This window comes from Hippoglossus stenolepis, chromosome 10 (assembly GCF_022539355.2).
Source record: "Hippoglossus stenolepis isolate QCI-W04-F060 chromosome 10, HSTE1.2, whole genome shotgun sequence".
NCBI lineage: Eukaryota > Metazoa > Chordata > Actinopteri > Pleuronectiformes > Pleuronectidae > Hippoglossus > Hippoglossus stenolepis.
Genome location: NC_061492.1, coordinates 178430 through 198433, shown reverse-complemented (window position 1 = coordinate 198433; position 20004 = coordinate 178430). Strand labels below are relative to the sequence as shown.

Here is a 20004-nt window from a genome sequence, read left to right as displayed (position 1 = left end):
TCTCAGGTGTGAGACAGACACAGACTCTCAGGTGTGAGACACAGACACAGTCTCAGGTGTGAGACAGAGACAGACTCTCAGGTGTGAGACAGACACAGACTCTCAGGTGTGAGACACAGACACAGTCTCTCAGGTGTGAGACACAGACACAGTCTCTCAGGTGTGAGACAGATACAGACTATCAGGTGTGAGACAGACAGACTATCAGGTGTGAGACAGATACAGACTCAGGTGTGAGACAGACACAGACTCTCAGGTGTGAGACAGATACAGACTCAGGTGTGAGACACAGACACAGTCTCAGGTGTGAGACAGATACAGACTCTCAGGTGTGAGACAGACACAGACTCTCAGGTGTGAGACACAGACACAGTCTCTCAGGTGTGAGACACAGACACAGTCTCAGGTGTGAGACAGATACAGACTATCAGGTGTGAGACAGATACAGACTCAGGTGTGAGACAGATACAGACTCTCAGGTGTGAGACACAGACACAGACTCTCAGGTGTGAGACACAGACACAGACTCTCAGGTGTGAGACAGAGACACAGACTCTCAGGTGTGAGACAGATACAGACTCTCAGGTGTGAGACAGACTCAGGTGTGAGACAGAGACACAGACTCTCAGGTGTGAGACAGATACAGACTCTCCGGTGTGAGACAGATACAGACTCTCAGGTGTGAGACAGATACAGACTCTCAGGTGTGAGACAGAGACACAGACTCTCAGGTGTGAGACAGACACAGACTCTCCGGTGTGAGACAGATACAGACTCTCAGGTGTGAGACAGATACAGACTCTCAGGTGTGAGACAGACACAGACTCTCAGGTGTGAGACAGAGACAGACTCTCAGGTGTGAGACAGACACAGACTCTCAGGTGTGAGACAGATACAGACTCTCAGGTGTGAGACACAGACACAGACTCTCAGGTGTGAGACAGATACAGACTCTCAGGTGTGAGACAGACACAGACTCTCAGGTGTGAGACACAGACACAGTCTCAGGTGTGAGACAGATACAGACTCTCAGGTGTGAGACAGACTCAGGTGTGAGACAGAGACACAGACTCTCAGGTGTGAGACAGATACACAGACTCTCAGGTGTGAGACAGACACAGACTCTCAGGTGTGAGACAGATACACAGACTCTCAGGTGTGAGACAGACACAGACTCTCAGGTGTGAGACAGACACAGACTCTCAGGTGTGAGACAGAGACACAGACTCTCAGGTGTGAGACAGACACAGACTCTCAGGTGTGAGACAGAGACAGACTCTCCGGTGTGAGACAGACACAGACTCTCAGGTGTGAGACAGAGACAGACTCTCCGGTGTGAGACAGACACAGACTCTCAGGTGTGAGACAGACACAGACTCTCAGGTGTGAGACAGAGACACAGACTCTCAGGTGTGAGACAGATACAGACTATCAGGTGTGAGACAGACACAGACTCTCAGGTGTGAGACAGAGACACAGACTCTCAGGTGTGAGACAGATACAGACTCTCAGGTGTGAGACAGAGACAAGACTCTCAGGTGTGAGACAGACAGACTCTCAGGTGTGAGACAGAGACAGACTCTTAGGACAGATTTCTTTCCTCTGGACTGTAAGGGAAAACAAAGATCTTACTTTGGCGAGATGAATCACTCAGAGGCGAAATGCAACCGCGTTTGAATGTGTGTGTCTGTCGGGACGAGTGTGGCCCCTGAATATTGGTCAGAGTGAGACCTCATTGTTTTTGTCTTATCTGTTGCGTGACGTGGCGCCGGGCCGCCGCCATGTTGTTTTGCTTCGTTGTCAGTTCAGCGCAGCGGCGGTAAGTTCACACTCTGTCACACACACACACACACACACACACACACACACCTGGCCCCTGTCAACTCACCTGTCCGTCAGTCCTGTCACCTGTGTGACGTCAGTGGCGCAGCTGTTACCTGTACGGTTAGCTGCTGTTAGCTGTGATGCTAACTGAGCTGCAGACTGAATTTAAACTCCACGGACACACGCACCTGTACGGTTACACGTGACGTCACACAGTCACTTGCTGACATCAGAACTTTGAATATCACCTGAATAACGAACTGATGTCATTGATCATTGGCCCTGATTGGTTACCTGGACAGAAAGTAACTGAGTACAGTTACTGCACCCGTCTGAGGTATTTGTACTTTGTGCTACTTTATTTATACTACAGTATACTGTAGTAAAATCTACTGTTCTGTATTTAATCTGCAGTTACCCGAGTAATGATGTGAACTGTGATTGGTTGTTGGTTTGGACACACCTTCTCATTCAATGGTTTTTCTTTATTTTTATTAATATTGAAGACATCCAAACTATGAAGGAACACATATGGAATTATGTGGTAAACAAAAAAGTGTTAAACAAACCAGGATATGTTTTATATTTTAGATTCTTCAAAGTAGCCACCTTTTGCTCTGATGACAGCTTTGCACACTCTTGGCCTTTTTTCTATCAGCTTCATGAGGTCGTCACCTGGAATGGTTTTCAGTTAACAGGTTTGCCTTGTCCAGAGTTAATTTGTGGAATTTTTTGCCTTCTTAATGTGTTTGAGACCATCAGTTGTGTTGTGCAGAAGCAGGTTGGTGCACAGCTCTATACAGTGAATAGGCCTATTCGACTACAGTTCTAATCCATATTATGGCAAGAACCACTCAACTAAGTAAAGAGAAACGACAGTCCATCATTACTTTAAGACAGGATGGTCAGTCAATCCGGAAACTTTCAAGAACTTTGAATGTATCCTCAAGTTCAGTCGCGAAAACCATCAAACGCTATGATGAAACTGGCTCTCATGAGGACCGCCCCAGGACAGGAAGACCAAGAGTTACCTCTGCTGCCGAGGATACGTTCATTAGAGTTACCAGCCTCAGAAACCACAAATTAACAGCACCTCAGATTAGAGGCAACATAAATGCTTTGCAGAGTTCTAGTAGCAGGCACATCTTAACATCAACTGTTCAGAGGAGACTGCGTGAATCAGGCCTTCATGGTCGAATTCCTGCAAAGAAGCCACTACTGAGGAGGGTTAGGGGGGAAGAAGAGACTTGCTTGGGCAAAGAAACACAAGGAATGGACATTAAACCAGTGGAAATCTGTACTTTGGTCTGATGAGTCCAAATTTGAGATTTTTGGTTCCAACCGCCATGTGTTTGTAAGATGCAGAAAAGGTGAGCGGATGGTCTCTACATGTGTGGTTCCCACCGTGAAGCATGGAGGAGGAGGTGTGATGGTGTGGGGGTGCTTTGCTGGTGGCACTGTTGGTGATTTATTCAAAATTCAAGGCATACTTAACCAGCATGGCTACCACAGCATTCTGCAGCGACATGCCATCCCATCTGGTTTGCTCTTAGTGGGACCAGCATTTGTGTTTCAACAGGATAATGAGCCCAAACACAGCTCCAGGCTGCGTCAGATGACCTGGCCTCCACAACCACCCGACCTAATCCCAAATGAGATGGTCTGGGATGAGTTGGACCGCAGAGTGAAGGCAAAGCAGCCAACAAGTGCTCAGCACCTCTGGGAAGTGCTCACTCCTTCAAGACTGTTGGAAAACCATTCCAGGTGACGACCTCATGAACCTGATGAAAGAATGCCAAGAGTCATCAGAGCAAAAGGTGGCTACTTTGAAGAATCTAAAATATAAAACATATCCTGGTTTGTTTAACACATAATTCCATATGTGTTCCTTCATAGTTTGGATGTCTTCAATATTAATAAAAATAAAGAAAAACCATTGAATGAGAAGGTGTGTCCAAACTTTTGACTCGTACTGTGTGTGTATATATATATATATATATATATATACACACACACATATATACATACGCGTGCGTGCTTGTCTCTCTTCAAACTTCACATGTATGTAATTATTAATCGATGAGTCACTTTGACCCTGATGACTCCTGAGGTTCAATGAAGCCAGTTCAACTTATCCAGGGTTTCTTTATCCAGATGAACTTAACCTAACATGATGCTGGTTATTAACTCGTTAACGTTATAGAATATCATGTTTTCCTAATGTCGTGCAGACCCTCTAAACATGTAAACACATGCACTAAGCATGTAAACACATGCACTAAGCATGTAAACACACACACTAAACATGTAAACACACACACACTAAAAATGTAAACACACACACTAAACATGTAAACACACGCACTAAACATGTAAACACATACACTAAACATGTAAACACACACACTAAACATGTAAACACACACACTAAACATGTAAACACACACACACTAAACATGTAAACACACACTAAACATGTAAACACACACACACTAAACATGTAAACACACACACTAAAGATGTAAACACACACACACTAAACATGTAAACACACACACACTAAAGATGTAAACACACACACACTAAACATGTAAACACACACACACTAAAGATGTAAACACACACACTAAAGATGTAAACACACACACACTAAACATGTAAACACACACTAAACATGTAAACACACACACTAAACATGTAAACACACACACACACTAAACATGTTTAAATACACACACTAAACATGTAAACACACGCACTAAACATGTAAACACACACACTAAACATGTAAACACACACACTAAACATGTAAACACACGCACTAAACATGTAAACACACACACTAAACATGTAAACACACACACACTAAACATGTAAACACACACACACTAAACATGTAAACACACACACTAAAGATGTAAACACACACTAAAGATGTAAACACACACACTAAACATGTAAACACACGCACTAAACATGTAAACACACGCACAAAACATGTAAACACACACACACTAAACATGTAAACACACACTAAAGATGTAAACACACACACACTAAAGATGTAAACACACACACTAAACATGTAAACACACACACACTAAACATGTAAACACACACACACTAAACATGTAAACACACACGCACTAAACATGTAAACACACACACTAAACATGTAAACACACACACTAAAGATGTAAACATGCATTAACATGTAAACACACACACTAAACATGTAAACACACACGCACTAAACATGTAAACACACACACTAAACATGTAAACACACACACTAAACATGTAAACACACACACTAAAGATGTAAACACGCACTAAACATGTAAACACACACACTAAACATGTAAACACACGCACTAAACATGTAAACACACACACAAAAGATGTAAACACGCATTAACATGTAAACACACGCACTAAACATGTAAACACACACGCACTAAACATGTAAACACACACACACTAAACATGTAAACACACACACTAAACATGTAAACACACACCACTAAACATGTAAACACACGCACTAAACATGTAAACACACACACTAAAGATGTAAACACGCATTAACATGTAAACACACGCACTAAACATGTAAACACACACGCACTAAACATGTAAACACACACGCACTAAACATGTAAACACACACACTAAACATGTAAACACACACACTAAACATGTAAACACACACACACTAAACATGTAAACACACACACTAAACATGTAAACACACACACACTAAAGATGTAAACACACGCACTAAACATGTAAACACACACGCACTAAACATGTAAACACGCACTAAACATGTAAACACACACGCACTAAACATGTAAACACACACGCACTAAACATGTAAACACACACACACTAAAGATGTAAACACGCACTAAACATGTAAACACACACACTAAGATGTAAACACGCACTAAACATGTAAACACACACGCACTAAACATGTAAACACACACGACTAAACATGTAAACACACACACACACTAAAGATGTAAACACGCACTAAACATGTAAACACACACACACTAAAGATGTAAACACACACGCACTAAACATGTAAAAACACACACACACACTAAACATGTAAAGGTACACATACAAACTCAATATTGTGTTTTTCCGGATGGTGGCGCAGATGGTAGAAGAAGCTGTTATCGATGTTTTGTCGTCTCCTCTCAGCGTCTACCTGTCGGTGTGTCCTGCCCCCTGTGTGCCTGCATTGCCATGGCAAGCTTCCCAGAATACATTGCTCAGAACGAGGAGCGTGACGGTGTTCGCTTCAGCTGGAACGTGTGGCCCTCCAGTCGGTTGGAGGCCACTCGGATGGTGGTGCCGGTGGCTGCTCTGTTCACGCCCCTGAAGGAGCGACCCGACCTGCCCCCGATCCAGTATGAACCGGTTCTCTGCAGCCGCGCCACCTGTCGAGCTGTGCTCAACCCCTTGTGGTACGCATCACTAATCCACCTGTCTGACCTCCACCTGTCTGACCTCTACCTGTCTGACCTCCACCTGTCTGACCTCCACCTGTCTGACCTCCACCTGTCTGACCTCCACCTGTCTGACCTCCACCTGTCTGACCTCCACCTGTCTGACCTCCACCTGTCTGACCTCCACCTGTCTGACCTCCACCTGTCTGACCTCCACCTGTCTGACCTCCACCTGTCTGACCTCTACCCACTGTCTGACCTCCACCTGTCTGACCTCCACTGTGTCTGACCTCTACCTGTCTGACCTCCACCTGTCTGACCTCTACCTGTCTGACCTCCACCTGTCTGACCTCCACTTGTCTAAAACCGGTCTGACCTCCACTTGTCTAAAACCTGTCTAACACTTGTCTGACCTCTACCTGTCTGACCTCCACCTGTCTGACCTCTACCTGTCTAACCCCTGTCTGACCTCTACCTGTCTGACCTCCACCTGTCTGACCTCTACCTGTCTAACACCTGTCTGACCTCTACTTGTCTGTTTCAGTCAAGTGGACTACCGAGCCAAACTGTGGGCGTGTAACTTCTGTTACCAGAGGAATCAGGTAAAGTTCAACCAGATTTTCTACTATACTGAAAGAATAACTAGTAAACTAGTTAAACAATTTAACTAGTATTATCACTTTTCTCTCAGAGAACTGACTCCACCTTATTTTATGTCGTGGTTTACCCTTCTTGGTAAAATTGTACTTTATTCACATTATTTATTTTCTTGTTTTGCTTCAAAACTGGCCCTCGGGCCTGATGCCCAAAATATAATAAAATCTGGCCTGTGAAATATTTTTTTTAATATAATCTGCATGTCTTCCCCTATTTTCCACCTTTCACCACTAGACTCTCTCTGTCCTATCAAATAAAGGCCATAATATATATTATATACAGTATATAGGGTTAGAAAATGTATTTAGTTTGATTCAAAATACAAGGTTAAAGGTGAAGGAGAGAGCAGATTCAGAGCTTGTTGTCTTATCCGTGAACACTAAAGACGTCGCTTTCCAAACTGATAAGAAAAGGCACAGGACAAGCAGGTGAAACAATCAAAACTGGAGTGAAACACACAAAGGCAGGAAGTTAAGTGAACTGAGACTTGATCAGAACCATTAAATAGAACAGGAAACAGAACTCAGGGTAGAACAACCACACACATAACACATCCAAACACAAGAAAAACTTCCATTAGCAAAAGTGTCCAACAAAAAATCCAAAAGCGCTTCAGAAATATAGAGCTCATGACAAAGAGGGATGCGGATGCTGCAGTTGAAGCGAGTTATGTGGTGAGTGAATTAATCGCCAAAGCAGGAAAGTAATTCACAGCAGGTTCTGAACCACTGCATGTTGGAGGTTGCTGATATTCTATGTCCAGAAAGTTAATGGTGATCGATTCTTCAAATGTAAATATACAACAGATAAAAAACACAACCTGCCTCCATACTGCTCACATCAGCCTAAATCCTCTGTGATCCACGTGAACACGGCTCCAGAGGAGAATATCAGAGGAACTGTCCCAAGTGTTATATATCTATATATATAGATATATAACATATCTATAGATATATAGATAGATAATGAGCCTTTTTGGGGGAACATATTCATCTCATAAATCATAAAATCATATCATAAAACATGTCAGTGATTCTAACCTCAACTTTAAAATCACATCTAAACTATAAAGCACACACAACTTGATCTCCGACAACACACTGGTCCTGAATAACATAATAACTGACGTGTGTGTGTTTCAGTTTCCTCCATCCTATGCTGGGATCTCTGAGGTGAACCAACCCGCTGAGCTGCTGCCTCAGTTCTCCACCATCGAGTACGTGGTGCAGGTAAGACTCACACAGGTACGTGTAGAGACACACATGTCATTAGGTGTGTAACCCAGTCCGGTCTCTGTCCTCAGCGGGGTCCTCAGATGCCGCTGGTCTTCCTGTATGTGGTGGACACCTGTATGGAGGACGAAGACCTGCAGGCTCTGAAGGAGTCTCTGCAGATGTCCCTGTCTCTGCTCCCTCCCACTGCGCTGGTCGGACTCATCACTTTTGGACGCATGGTCCAGGTCCACGAGCTCGGCTGTGAGGGGATCTCCAAGAGCTACGTCTTCAGGGGCACCAAGGACCTGAACGCCAAGCAGCTGCAGGTAGAAGTCAAACTGTCTCTGTCAGGTCAGATGTAGCTTATGTAACATTTTGACAGTTTTTTTGGGGGGGGGGTGTATATACAAGCAGAGGGATATTTTGGGGTTTTATTAGATCACCAACATTTGGAACAGTAAAGAGAAGAACACTAAACAACATGTTGGACTTGACTTCACATAATTTAAGTACATAAACATAAGTTCTTATATTTTATACATGTTTGTGAAACACTCCTGTAGTTTGTAATGTTCTATTTATATAAATCTGACTTCACCCGACCTGCTGCTAGTTAACAATGTTAACCAGCTGTGAATCTTTGGTGACTCGCAGGAGATGCTTGGTTTGACCAAACCTTTGGCCACTCAGGGCCGAGGTCCTCAAACGGCCCAACAGCCTCTGTCCAACAGGTACGTACACACACACGTACGTACACACACACGTACACACACACACACGTACACACACACGTACGTACACACACACGTACGTACACACACACACGTGTACACACACACACACACACACACACACACACACACACACGCTACAGAAACTTCTGGTGTCCACACGACTCCAGAGTTTTAAAGCAGCTAAAACAGAGATGTTTGGAAATGAAGACATAGACGCCTTTCAGTCATGGCATAGCCTTCTCTGATTGGTCTCCTGTCACATGACCTCCTTCACCCAGCATCAGCCTCAGCTACCGGAGTAGAAACAACCCAATCACTGACCCTGTTGTCTTTGCTAACAGCTGCTGTTCAGTTACATTCTGTATTTAACTTAACCCTCAAAAATGTTAAGTTTCCTCACAAACACAGAAAGACCCTCTGACCTACACTTCTTTAAACACACTGTAACCATGATGATGTAGGGGACGCTGGTTTCCATGAAACGGCAGGAGGTCAGGGGCGCAGTGGTAATCAGGGCTGGGGAGTTCTGACAGTAAATGTTGGTTCCTCAGGTTCCTGCAGCCAGTGCAGAAGATCGACATGAACCTGACCGACCTGTTGGGAGAGCTGCAACGTGACCCCTGGCCCGTCACTCAGGGGAAGAGACCTCTGCGCTCTCTAGGCGTGGCCATGTCCATCGCTGTCGGCCTACTGGAGGTAGATGGGGTGGGCTTTTGGCATCATGTGGGGGGCATTACAGAATCTCACTAGTGTCTGTTTTTCCCACAGTGCACCTTTCCCAACACTGGTGCTCGCATCATGACGTTCATCGGTGGCCCAGCAACACAGGGTCCTGGCATGGTGGTGGGAGACGAACTAAAGACACCCATCAGGTCGTGGCATGACATCGAGAAGGACAACGCCAAGTTCATGAAGAAAGCCACCAAGGTGAGTGAGAGCTGATTCTAACTTTATTAACATGAACACACAAATGTCATTATTTAGTTCTGTTGTCATCTGTGTGTGTGTGTGTGTGTGTGTGTGTGTGTGTTTTGTAGCACTATGAGTCTCTTGCTAACAGAGCGTCCAATAATGGTCACATCATCGACATGTACGCCTGTGCTCTTGATCAGACCGGTCTGCTGGAGATGAAGTGCTGTGCCAACTACACCGGGTACATACACACACACACAGTATCTGAGAACACAAATGTCTGAGTCAGTGTCTCTGGACATTTTCTGGATCTTCTCCTGCAGCCTCCTAGTAAAATGTGTGTAACATGTCAGAGTGAGTCCATGTGAGGAAACAGCAGGACAATGTGTGGAAGCTTCCCAGAGAGCGAGTGGACGTGTTGATGAGGTTTCTAACACGTGACGTGAAACTGGAAGAACACAAATATCTCAGGATGAAGAAGAGGAGCCGTACACGTAGAAGACGAAGCCTGTGAGCTTTTGATTCATATGTGAAATAATGAGCATCAAGCTTTTCAGTTTCAAATGACATTGATTAACCTGCATTAGCACAAATTTTATTTGGATATTAAGGGTTTGTCACTTCAGTAACCACAAACAATAGCGTTGGTTTATTTAAGATCTCAACAATGTTATTACAATGACATCCCCGTCAAAACTTTCTCGTCTGTTTACGTCAACGACTACTGATGATTTAACGGCTTCGTAACCCTAACCCTCTTGAAGGGTAACCCTCGTGTCCCAATTCGTAGGGGAAGATTTCAACCACTACCTCTTGTGACTACGTTTCAAGGGGCAAGATGACCCTCGAAAACAAGCAGTAGGGCCAAGGAGTGAAATGGGATCAGGCCTAAGTGTTTGAAAACAGTCCTCGTGTCCTCAGGGCTCAGGTGGTTGTAGTATGTAACTTAACCACTAGGGGTCTCTAAATATCCTGCATGGCATCTTCAGGTGTCGTACATGTGAACGTAGGCAAGTGGACTTGGGTACTTCATGTGTATGTTGTAAATGATCAGTCTCTTGTGATAATGATGAAGGTGGCGTGGGCGTACATGTTGGACACAGTTGTTAATGTGTGTTTGTGTGTTCAGAGGCTACATGGTGATGGCGGACTCCTTCAATACATCTCTGTTTAAACAAACCTTCCAGAGAGTTTTCACCAAAGATGTCCAGGGGTCTTTTAAAATGGCCTTTGCCGCCACACTGGAGGTCAAGGTATGATAACTACTCAGGTCACATAGGCCACGCCCCCTCGCCAACAGAATAAACTGCAGTGTTTTCTTTTCAGACTTCTAGAGAGATCAAGCTCTCTGGAGCCATTGGACCGTGTGTGTCTCTGAACGCTAAAGGACCCTGTGTCTCTGAGAACGTATTTAACCACCAATTCACAGCTGACCTTTGACCTTTTAATACAGTTTCATCTGCAGGGCAGGTTTACAGGTGTGTGTTCATGTGTTGACAGGAGATCGGTACCGGAGGAACATGTCAATGGAAGATCTGTGGTTTGGATCCCAGCACCACACTGGCTCTTTACTTCGAGGTCGTCAACCAGGTACTATGATAAAACTTTAACACCTGACCTCTGACCTTTAGACAGCCTCAGTCTGGTCTGAGACAAAGTAACACCCCTGGCAGAACTTCACCATCTGTACAGCCTGAAATATAAAGAGTCAATCACACCTGGTTCTTGTAGGGGTCAGCCAAGTGCTGCAGGACTAAAATCAGATTGTGTGGGTTGCGGGGTTGATCATGACAGTGTTGCTGTTGGTGCTTTTGGTGATGACGGTGGACGTGTTGTGGATGTCGTGCTGATGCGATTGGTTGGGTGGAGGGCGAAGCTCTGCGGGCGAGACTCCAGAGGTTTTCGAATAAACATACCAACACTCCGACGCACTGCGGCCCTGTACCTGCTGGAGACAGACGGACATGAGTTTATAGAAAATTATTATAGGTGCATCTTAATGTTTACTTCTGTTGAGTTTCACTTACGTCTGAGTCATGCAGGTGATCCAGGGGTTGAGGGCAGAGCTGGTCAGAACCAGCCAAGCAGAAAGGGCAGAGGTCACTGCAGTGCTCTGCTGACCGCTGAGCGTCTCGTACAAACACACTGAGATGTAAGGCAGCCAGCACACCAGCACACACACTGAGAACAAGACAAGAAGCCAACTGAACATGTGACCAGAGTCTGAACACGTGACCAGAGTCTCAACATGTGACCACATAGTCTGAACACGTGACCACAGTCTGAACACGTGACCAGTGTCTGAACACGTGACCACAGTCTGAACACGTGACCAGAGTCTGAACACGTGACCAGAGTCTGAACACGTGACCACAGTCTGAACACGTGACCAGAGTCTGAACACGTGACCACAGTCTGAACACGTGACCAGTGTCTGAACGCGTGACCAGTGTCTGAACAGGTGACCACATAGTCTGAACAGGTGACCACATAGTCTGAACGCGTGACCACATAGTCTGAACACGTGACCAGAGTCTGAACACGTGACCAGAGTCTGAACACGTGACCACATAGTCTGAACACGTGACCACAGTCTGAACACGTGACCACATAGTCTGAACACGTGACCACAGTCTGAACACGTGACCAGTGTCTGAACACGTGACCAGTGTCTGAACACGTGACCACAGTCTGAACACGTGACCAGAGTCTGAACACGTGACCAGAATCTGAACACGTGACCACAGTCTGAACACGTGACCAGTGTCTGAACACGTGACCAGAGTCTGAACACGTGACCAGAGTCTGAACACGTGACCAGAGTCTGAACACGTGACCAGTGTCTCAACACGTGACCACATAGTCTGAACACGTGACCAGAGTCTGAACACGTGACCACAGTCTGAACACGTGACCAGAGTCTGAACACGTGACCACAGTCTGAACACGTGACCAGAGTCTGAACACGTGACCAGTGTCTGAACGCGTGACCAGTGTCTGAACGCGTGACCACAGTCTGAACACGTGACCAGTGTCTGAACACGTGACCAGAGTCTGAACACGTGACCAGAGTCTGAACACGTGACCAGTGTCTGAACACGTGACCAGTGTCTCAACACGTGACCACATAGTCTGAACACGTGACCAGTGTCTGAACACGTGACCAGTGTCTGAACACGTGACCAGTGTCTGAACACGTGACCAGTGTCTGAACACGTGACCACAGTCTGAACACGTGACCAGTGTCTGAACGCGTGACCAGTGTCTGAGCGCTGACCAGTGTCTGAACGCGTGACCAGTGTCTGAACAGGTGACCACATAGTCTGAACAGGTGACCACATAGTCTGAACGCGTGACCACATAGTCTGAACACGTGACCACAGTCTGAACACGTGACCAGAGTCTGAACACATGACCACATAGTCTGAACACGTGACCACAGTCTGAACACGTGACCACATAGTCTGAACACGTGACCAGTGTCTGAACACGTGACCAGTGTCTGAACACGTGACCACAGTCTGAACACGTGACCAGTGTCTGAACACGTGACCAGAGTCTGAACACGTGACCAGTGTCTGAACACGTGACCAGTGTCTCAACACGTGACCACATAGTCTGAACACGTGACCAGTGTCTGAACACGTGACCAGTGTCTGAACACGTGACCACAGTCTGAACACGTGACCACAGTCTGAACACGTGACCAGTGTCTGAACACGTGACCACAGTCTGAACACGTGACCACAGTCTGAACACGTGACCAGAGTCTGAACACGTGACCAGTGTCTGAACACAGTCTGAACACGTGACCAGTGTCTGAACGCGTGACCAGTGTCTGAACGCGTGACCAGTGTCTGAACAGGTGACCACATAGTCTGAACAGGTGACCACATAGTCTGAACACGTGACCAGAGTCTGAACACATGACCACATAGTCTGAACACGTGACCACATAGTCTGAACACGTGACCACAGTCTGAACACGTGACCACATAGTCTGAACACGTGACCAGTGTCTGAACACGTGACCAGTGTCTGAACACGTGACCAGAGTCTGAACACGTGACCAGTGTCTCAACATGTGACCACATAGTCTGAACACGTGACCAGTGTCTGAACACGTGACCAGTGTCTGAACGCGTGACCAGTGTCTGAACGCGTGACCAGTGTCTGAACGCGTGACCAGTGTCTGAACATGTGACCAGAGTCTGAACACGTGACCACAGTCTGAACACGTGACCAGAGTCTGAACATGTGACCAGTGTCTGAACACGTGACAACAGTCTGAACACGTGACCACAGTCTGAACACGTGACCACATAGATGAATTTTGGTCAGACTCTGGTCACGTGTTCAGACTGAGTCTTTGGGAACAGGTAGAATTTAAAGAGTTTGGACAGGTAGGTCTTGTTAGGAACCAATCAGAAAACAGCATGAACTCACCTGAGGTTGTAACCATGACGATGGAGCTCCTCAGGTAGTTGTTGGCAGGAACATAGAAGCAGTGCAGCTCATTGCACATGAACGTTCCCCTGCGAGCCTGTTTTCTGGCCACATAGACGATGTATCCGTACAGAGAGCACATGGTGAGGATCGGAGCCACGATGCCTAACAACATCCACAGCACTACGAAGTACTTGTTGTCAGGTGTGAAGCTCAGGCAGCACAGGAACCGTGACTCACTGTAGGCGTAGGTGCCAAACCCCAGCAGGGGCAGGGTGGCGTTCACCAGACAGAACAGCCAGACCAGGACCAGGACCACCCGACTCCGTCCGGTGGTCCAGATGCTTCGGTAGCTGAGGGCGAAGCAGATCTCTGTGAACTTGTCTACAGTCGCCCAGGTGAGCGAGTGGATTGAGGAAGTCTGCAGGAGGAGGAAGATGAAGCCGCTGCCCTGACAGAGGACGCCCTCGCTCGGGTGTCCAGAGGGCTGGGAGAGGCTGTTGTGGGCCCCGAAGGGGATGGTGGAGAGTCCAAGGGCCAGGTCGCTGAGGCTGAAACTCACGGTAAGACCCAGCGTGTCGGACCGAAGATCCTTGTTGAAGAGCAGCACCAGCAGGAGGAGGAGGTTCCCACAGACGGACGCTGCACTGGTTACAGCCATCAGAGTGCCATACAGCGTCTTCAGAGCGTCCACCATCTTCACAGGACAGGAAGTATTTCACTGATTACATCACAGATCAGACAGGATGCGTAAAGACGCATTTACATACGACTTTCTCCCAGATGTGTTGAGCTGCACTTCCTCTAACGACCTCTAGATGCTGCTCTTCCAAAATCTTCTCTCCTCAAATACGAAGTGGAAACGTGATCACGTGATCAAAATTCCACACTTGGGTCCCTCGACAACAAACAAAAAGGTCTCCATGACAACAGATCAACTTCATCCCACGAGGAAGACCAGGAGATGTGAAGGAAAGCCCCAGAAATCATAAAATCATTGAGATTCAGATTCATGTGATGTTAAAAAGTGATGTGATCAGTCTCCAGCGAGGAGACGCAGGTGAAACCTGTGCAGACTGAGGGATCCGGTCAACAACACCTGTGCACCAGTCAGAGGGGTCTCTGATGATGTCACACTGGAGCTGTGATGAGCTGAACGCATTGTGCTGTTCACGTATCACTTCTTCTGAGTCTGCGAGGCAGAGTGTAGAGCTCTGAATATCATTGATTAGTTGAACCGTGCATCCTGACGTGCTGTGGACATTCAGCTCCTTCCACAGAGACGTTTAGATATCTACACTCCACCTGGAACCGACGTTCTGGTCAAAGGTCAAACCAGGTGATCGGTCGATGTCCGGATTTTTAAAGCCATGATTTCAGTCTGAGAGCGTCGGAGTCCGATCAGCTCCGAGTCTGAGGACAGACTGCAGAAGGAGTGTCCTACTGAGAGAGTGTGAGTGAGTGTGTCTCTCCAGAGGCAGCGTTGCTGTGGTGCACCTGTCAGTCACCTGCTGAGATGATGAGAGGACACACACACACACATACATATAAACACACACACAGAGTTATCTGCTGACTATGTCAACAGTACCTGAACATCCAATATCCTGTGTGTGTGTGTGGTCACATGTCACACAGCCTGACTCAGGTAATAACAGGTGTACAGGTGTGTAATCATCATCATCCAGCTGCAGTTGAACCTCAGACCACTAAGAGCTCAGGTGTGAAGCAGCCAATCAGAGCACAGGATTCTGAGCTCAGTTAAATGTTGTATTTCAGTTTGATGACATCACTGCTTATTTTAAGTTACTAATTAGTTACTAATAATATTCATATTAATAAAGTGTATTTTTAACAAACAGCTGTTTTTTGTGTTGGGCTGACATAGGAGTGACTTTTATTGTTTGTTATTGTTGTTTTATTTCGCATGAATCCAGAAAGTGTTTTGATTGACAGCTTCATTGAGTCTAACATGGTGTCGTCGTGGTAACCTGTATGAGGCTGCTGATGAACTGGTTCAGAGTCGTTCATTAAAGCTACCTGATCAGGTTATTGATTAACGATCAGCTTTGTGTTGCAGCACAATGCTCCGATTCCTCAGGGAGGCCGTGGAGCCATCCAGTTCGTGACTCAGTACCAGCACTCGTCAGGACAGAGACGCATCAGAGTCACCACCACCGCCAGGAAGTAAGACACCTCTCCACACACCTCATCATGTGCGATGTGTTTACAGACGGCGCATGAAGCCGGCGATGTGTTCACTGACATCTTCTCTCTCCCGCCCCCACAGCTGGGCAGATGCTCAGACTCAGATTCAGAACATCGCAGCGTCTTTCGACCAGGAGGCGGCGGCTATTTTGATGGCGAGGCTGGCTGTGTACCGTGCGGAGACAGAGGAGGGGCCAGATGTTCTGCGATGGTTGGACAGACAGCTGATCAGACTGGTATGACGGCTGTGGTGAAAACATGGATGTGGACTCGCAGCCAGTGAAGCTCACGTGTGTCGTTCTGCGTGTTTGTGTTTCAGTGTCAGAAGTTTGGAGATTATCACAAAGACGATCCAAACTCCTTCAGGTTCTCCGAGACCTTCTCCCTCTACCCTCAGGTGACCCGCATTCCTTAATGCTCTGCTGTCACCTGCTTCCCTTCCTGTTTCTCACCTGCGTGTTTGTGTTTCAGTTCATGTTCCACCTGCGGCGCTCTCCGTTCCTTCAGGTGTTCAACAACAGTCCAGACGAGAGTTCGTACTATAGACATCAGTTCAACAGACAGGACCTGACTCAGGCCCTCATCATGATCCAACCTGTGCTGTACGCCTACTCTTTCAATGGGCCGCCAGAGGTACCTGCACCGGGGGGGGTCACCATGTTCCTCATTAACACCTGAACACAAACATCATCATCACACTCAGAGTCCAGTTAAAAAGTGTAACTGAAGATTCAACTCTTTTCCTTTAGTTTCTAAACTCTCGCTCGAATCAAGAGCGAGAGTTTAACAATAGGTATCAGTTATGCTGCCACCCTGTGGAACTATTGTGTTACTGTGTCATCTTCATCAAATTCAACAGGATAGCGAATATCAACCAAATGAAAACGAAGCTGATTGTTTTATTAAAGTTTTCATTAACACTAATAACGCTGCTTGTTACTCACATGATATCTGGAGCCTGTTCTACGAAGTGAGTTCAACATATCCAGGATATCTTTCAGTTACCCAGCTGAACTTAACCTAACGATCATAATCAGGCTCAGTGGTCACATGACGCTGGTTATTAACTCGTTAGGTTAACTCAGGTTTTCCTCAAGATCTGAGCCTGTGCACATAAAGTGGGCGGGGTTTACTGCATATCCCAGATCAGAGACATGGACAGTTTGACTGACAGCAGAGCCTCATATTTCACAACGAGGATCAAACTGTTGTATAATACAAATCCAATGAGTGTACAGGACCCTGTTTGTCTTTGACTTCCTGGAACATCACCACACACCTGAGATCTGATTGGTTTGTTCTCAAACTGAGTCATGACTGAATCACAGTTTCACAAATGGAAGAGTCATTAACGAGTGATTGATCAGACTGTCTGTGTTTCAGCCCGTCCTGTTGGACAGCAGCAGCATCCTGCCGGACAGAATCCTCCTGATGGACACATTCTTCCAGATCCTCATTTACCACGGAGAGGTACAAATACAAATTACTTTGTTTTTATAAAAACACATCGACATAAAGACACTGCTCTAGAAAATAACATTTAAACTGTGTGTTCACATCTGTTTGTGTCTCGGTGTCTGTGTGTGTCTCTGTGTGTGTCCCTCTCTGTGTTTGTGTCTCTGTGTGTGTCTGTCTCTCTCTCTCTGTGTGTGTGTCTCTGTTTGTGTCTCTCTGTGTGTGTGTCTCTGTGTCAGACGGTGTCCCAGTGGAGGAAGTCTGGTTACCAGGACGTCCCTGAGTATGAAAACTTCAAACACCTTCTTCAGGCTCCAGTGGACGATGCTCAGGAGCTGCTACACAATCGTTTTCCGATGCCCAGATACATCGACACAGAGCACGGAGGCAGCCAGGTGGGGGGGGGTGTCTCTCTCTCTCTCTCTCCTCTCTCTATATATAATAGCGAGTTCCACTTTAATTCACAATCTTGTTTCAGGCTCGTTTCCTGCTCTCCAAAGTGAACCCCTCCCAGACCCACAACAACATGTACACCTGGGGACAGGTGAGAGGCTGACCGTAACCTTTGACCTTCAGGTGTTCATCACCAGGTTTAACCAGTCGTTCTCTGTGCAGGAGTCTGGAGCTCCCATCCTGACCGACGACGTCAGTCTGCAGGTGTTCATGGATCATCTGAAGAAGCTCGCTGTCTCCAGTGCTGCCTGACCCCACCTGTCCTAACGTGTCCCCACCTGTCCCCAAGTGTCCTAACCTGTGCCCCCACCTGACCCAACCTGTCCCCACCTGACCTAACGTGTCCCCACTTGTCCTAACGTGTCCCCACTTGTCCTAACCTGACCCCACCTGTCCCCACTTGTCCTAACCTGACCCCACCTGCCTGCATTTTGTGTAATGGTTTGTTTTGTTGCCTATGTTACTGACCCCGCCCACTGTCACCTGTCAGTTTCCAGGTAGCAGCCAATCAGCAGCAGCTTCAGGGCAGTGAGAGCCAATAATGTTGTTCTAACTCCTGAGTGATGACTGATCATGTGACTGTGGTGAGCAGTCGTGATAAAATACAAGCCTCCATGTGATTGGTCCATTCAAAGCAGTAGAAACAGCTACGACATTCTCATCAGCTCAGCTAATAAATAAATCATGTGATCAATCTTTAACTTTAAATCTTGAACCCGTTCACACAACTTAAAGATGCTGCTGTGAAACTGTTCCTGTTCACACCAGCAGGTGTCAGGCTTCATGTATTGATAGTTTGTCTCGAGTCTGATGCTGGGACGAGGTCTGGGTTTATTTTCTTGTGTTTCTAATAAAGTTTGAACAATTAAACGTGACTCCAGCTGTTACCATGGCAACGACCCTACTCACTAGCTCCTGCCATACTTCATTATTCTGAGTACTAACACTGTTAGTACTACATTACACACACACACCTCACAGCGTTACCATGACAGCAGCAGTCGTTCAGTTGTAGCTCCGCCCTCTATGATCTTTGACTTCCTGTCATTCTTCACTCACTTCCTCCAGGAAGCATCTGGGTCACCGTGACAACAAACCTCCTTTTCCACTGTTTGTTCAAATGTGTGTGTCCCTACATCTTCAAACACACACAGAACCTGGACCTCCTTGAAACCAGAGGAAGTGATTGAATTTAAAATTATAAATCTGAACCAAAGTCCATTCATGAAATTAAAGCTCTTTATTTTCCATCGTCTTTACGTTGAGTTTTTGTCTTTTAACTTTTTTCTTTTCTTTCTTCCATCTTGTTCCAGTTCCGTGCGGCTGCTGATTTTTAAGTTCTTGTATTTCACTTCTCATTTATTGGATCAATAAAGTTCATCTGATCATAGTTTGAAAAATTGTGAAATTCAGAACCAGGTTTGGTAAAAGTTTCGTTAGAGTTTTCTCAGCGTTTCTCTGGAGGAAACTCGCTCGCCCTATCAAGACGCAGCACATTTCCTGTGAGAAAGAGAGGGTGAGGCCGACTGTCAGTGGAGAAGGAACTTTACAGAAGAGAAGAAGTGATAGAAGAATCAGGACGAGTTGGACAGAAGGTAAGAAACTTCACTTTCACACAAACATGAAAAATATATGCAT

The 20004-nt window shown here is 46.2% G+C and overlaps 2 protein-coding genes across 4 annotated transcripts; one reads left to right on the top strand and one right to left on the bottom strand.

Moving 5' to 3' along the window:
* The first annotated feature begins 1763 nt into the window (after positions 1-1763).
* On the top strand, positions 1764-19236 carry sec23a (Sec23 homolog A, coat complex II component). 3 transcript variants are annotated; one of them, XM_035167778.1, is made up of 20 exons: positions 1764-1819; positions 6040-6305; positions 6832-6889; positions 8087-8173; positions 8248-8484; positions 8813-8889; positions 9444-9588; positions 9661-9819; positions 9930-10045; positions 10934-11057; positions 11131-11211; positions 11305-11394; positions 16331-16437; positions 16541-16694; positions 16778-16855; positions 16930-17091; positions 17842-17928; positions 18153-18308; positions 18392-18457; positions 18529-19236. In XM_035167778.1, exons 2-20 carry the CDS (start codon positions 6085-6087, stop codon positions 18616-18618), a joined length of 2295 nt encoding a protein of 764 aa, XP_035023669.1. In that variant the 5' UTR covers positions 1764-1819; positions 6040-6084; the 3' UTR covers positions 18619-19236. The 3 variants fall into 3 exon arrangements, with proteins under 3 accessions (XP_035023669.1, XP_035023670.1, XP_035023668.1); XM_035167779.2 differs by lacking the exon at positions 1764-1819 and adding an exon at positions 2139-2161; XM_035167777.2 differs by lacking the exon at positions 1764-1819 and adding an exon at positions 3620-3641.
* Positions 10198-16457, bottom strand: LOC118116261 (histamine H2 receptor). The gene is made up of 3 exons (XM_035167783.2): positions 14251-16457; positions 11832-11985; positions 10198-11752 (listed from the first exon to the last, which is right to left on the bottom strand). The coding sequence occupies exons 1-3, from the start codon at positions 14945-14947 to the stop codon at positions 11590-11592; spliced, it is 1014 nt and encodes a 337-aa protein (XP_035023674.2). The 5' UTR covers positions 14948-16457; the 3' UTR covers positions 10198-11589.
* Positions 19237-20004: the final 768 nt, after the last annotated feature.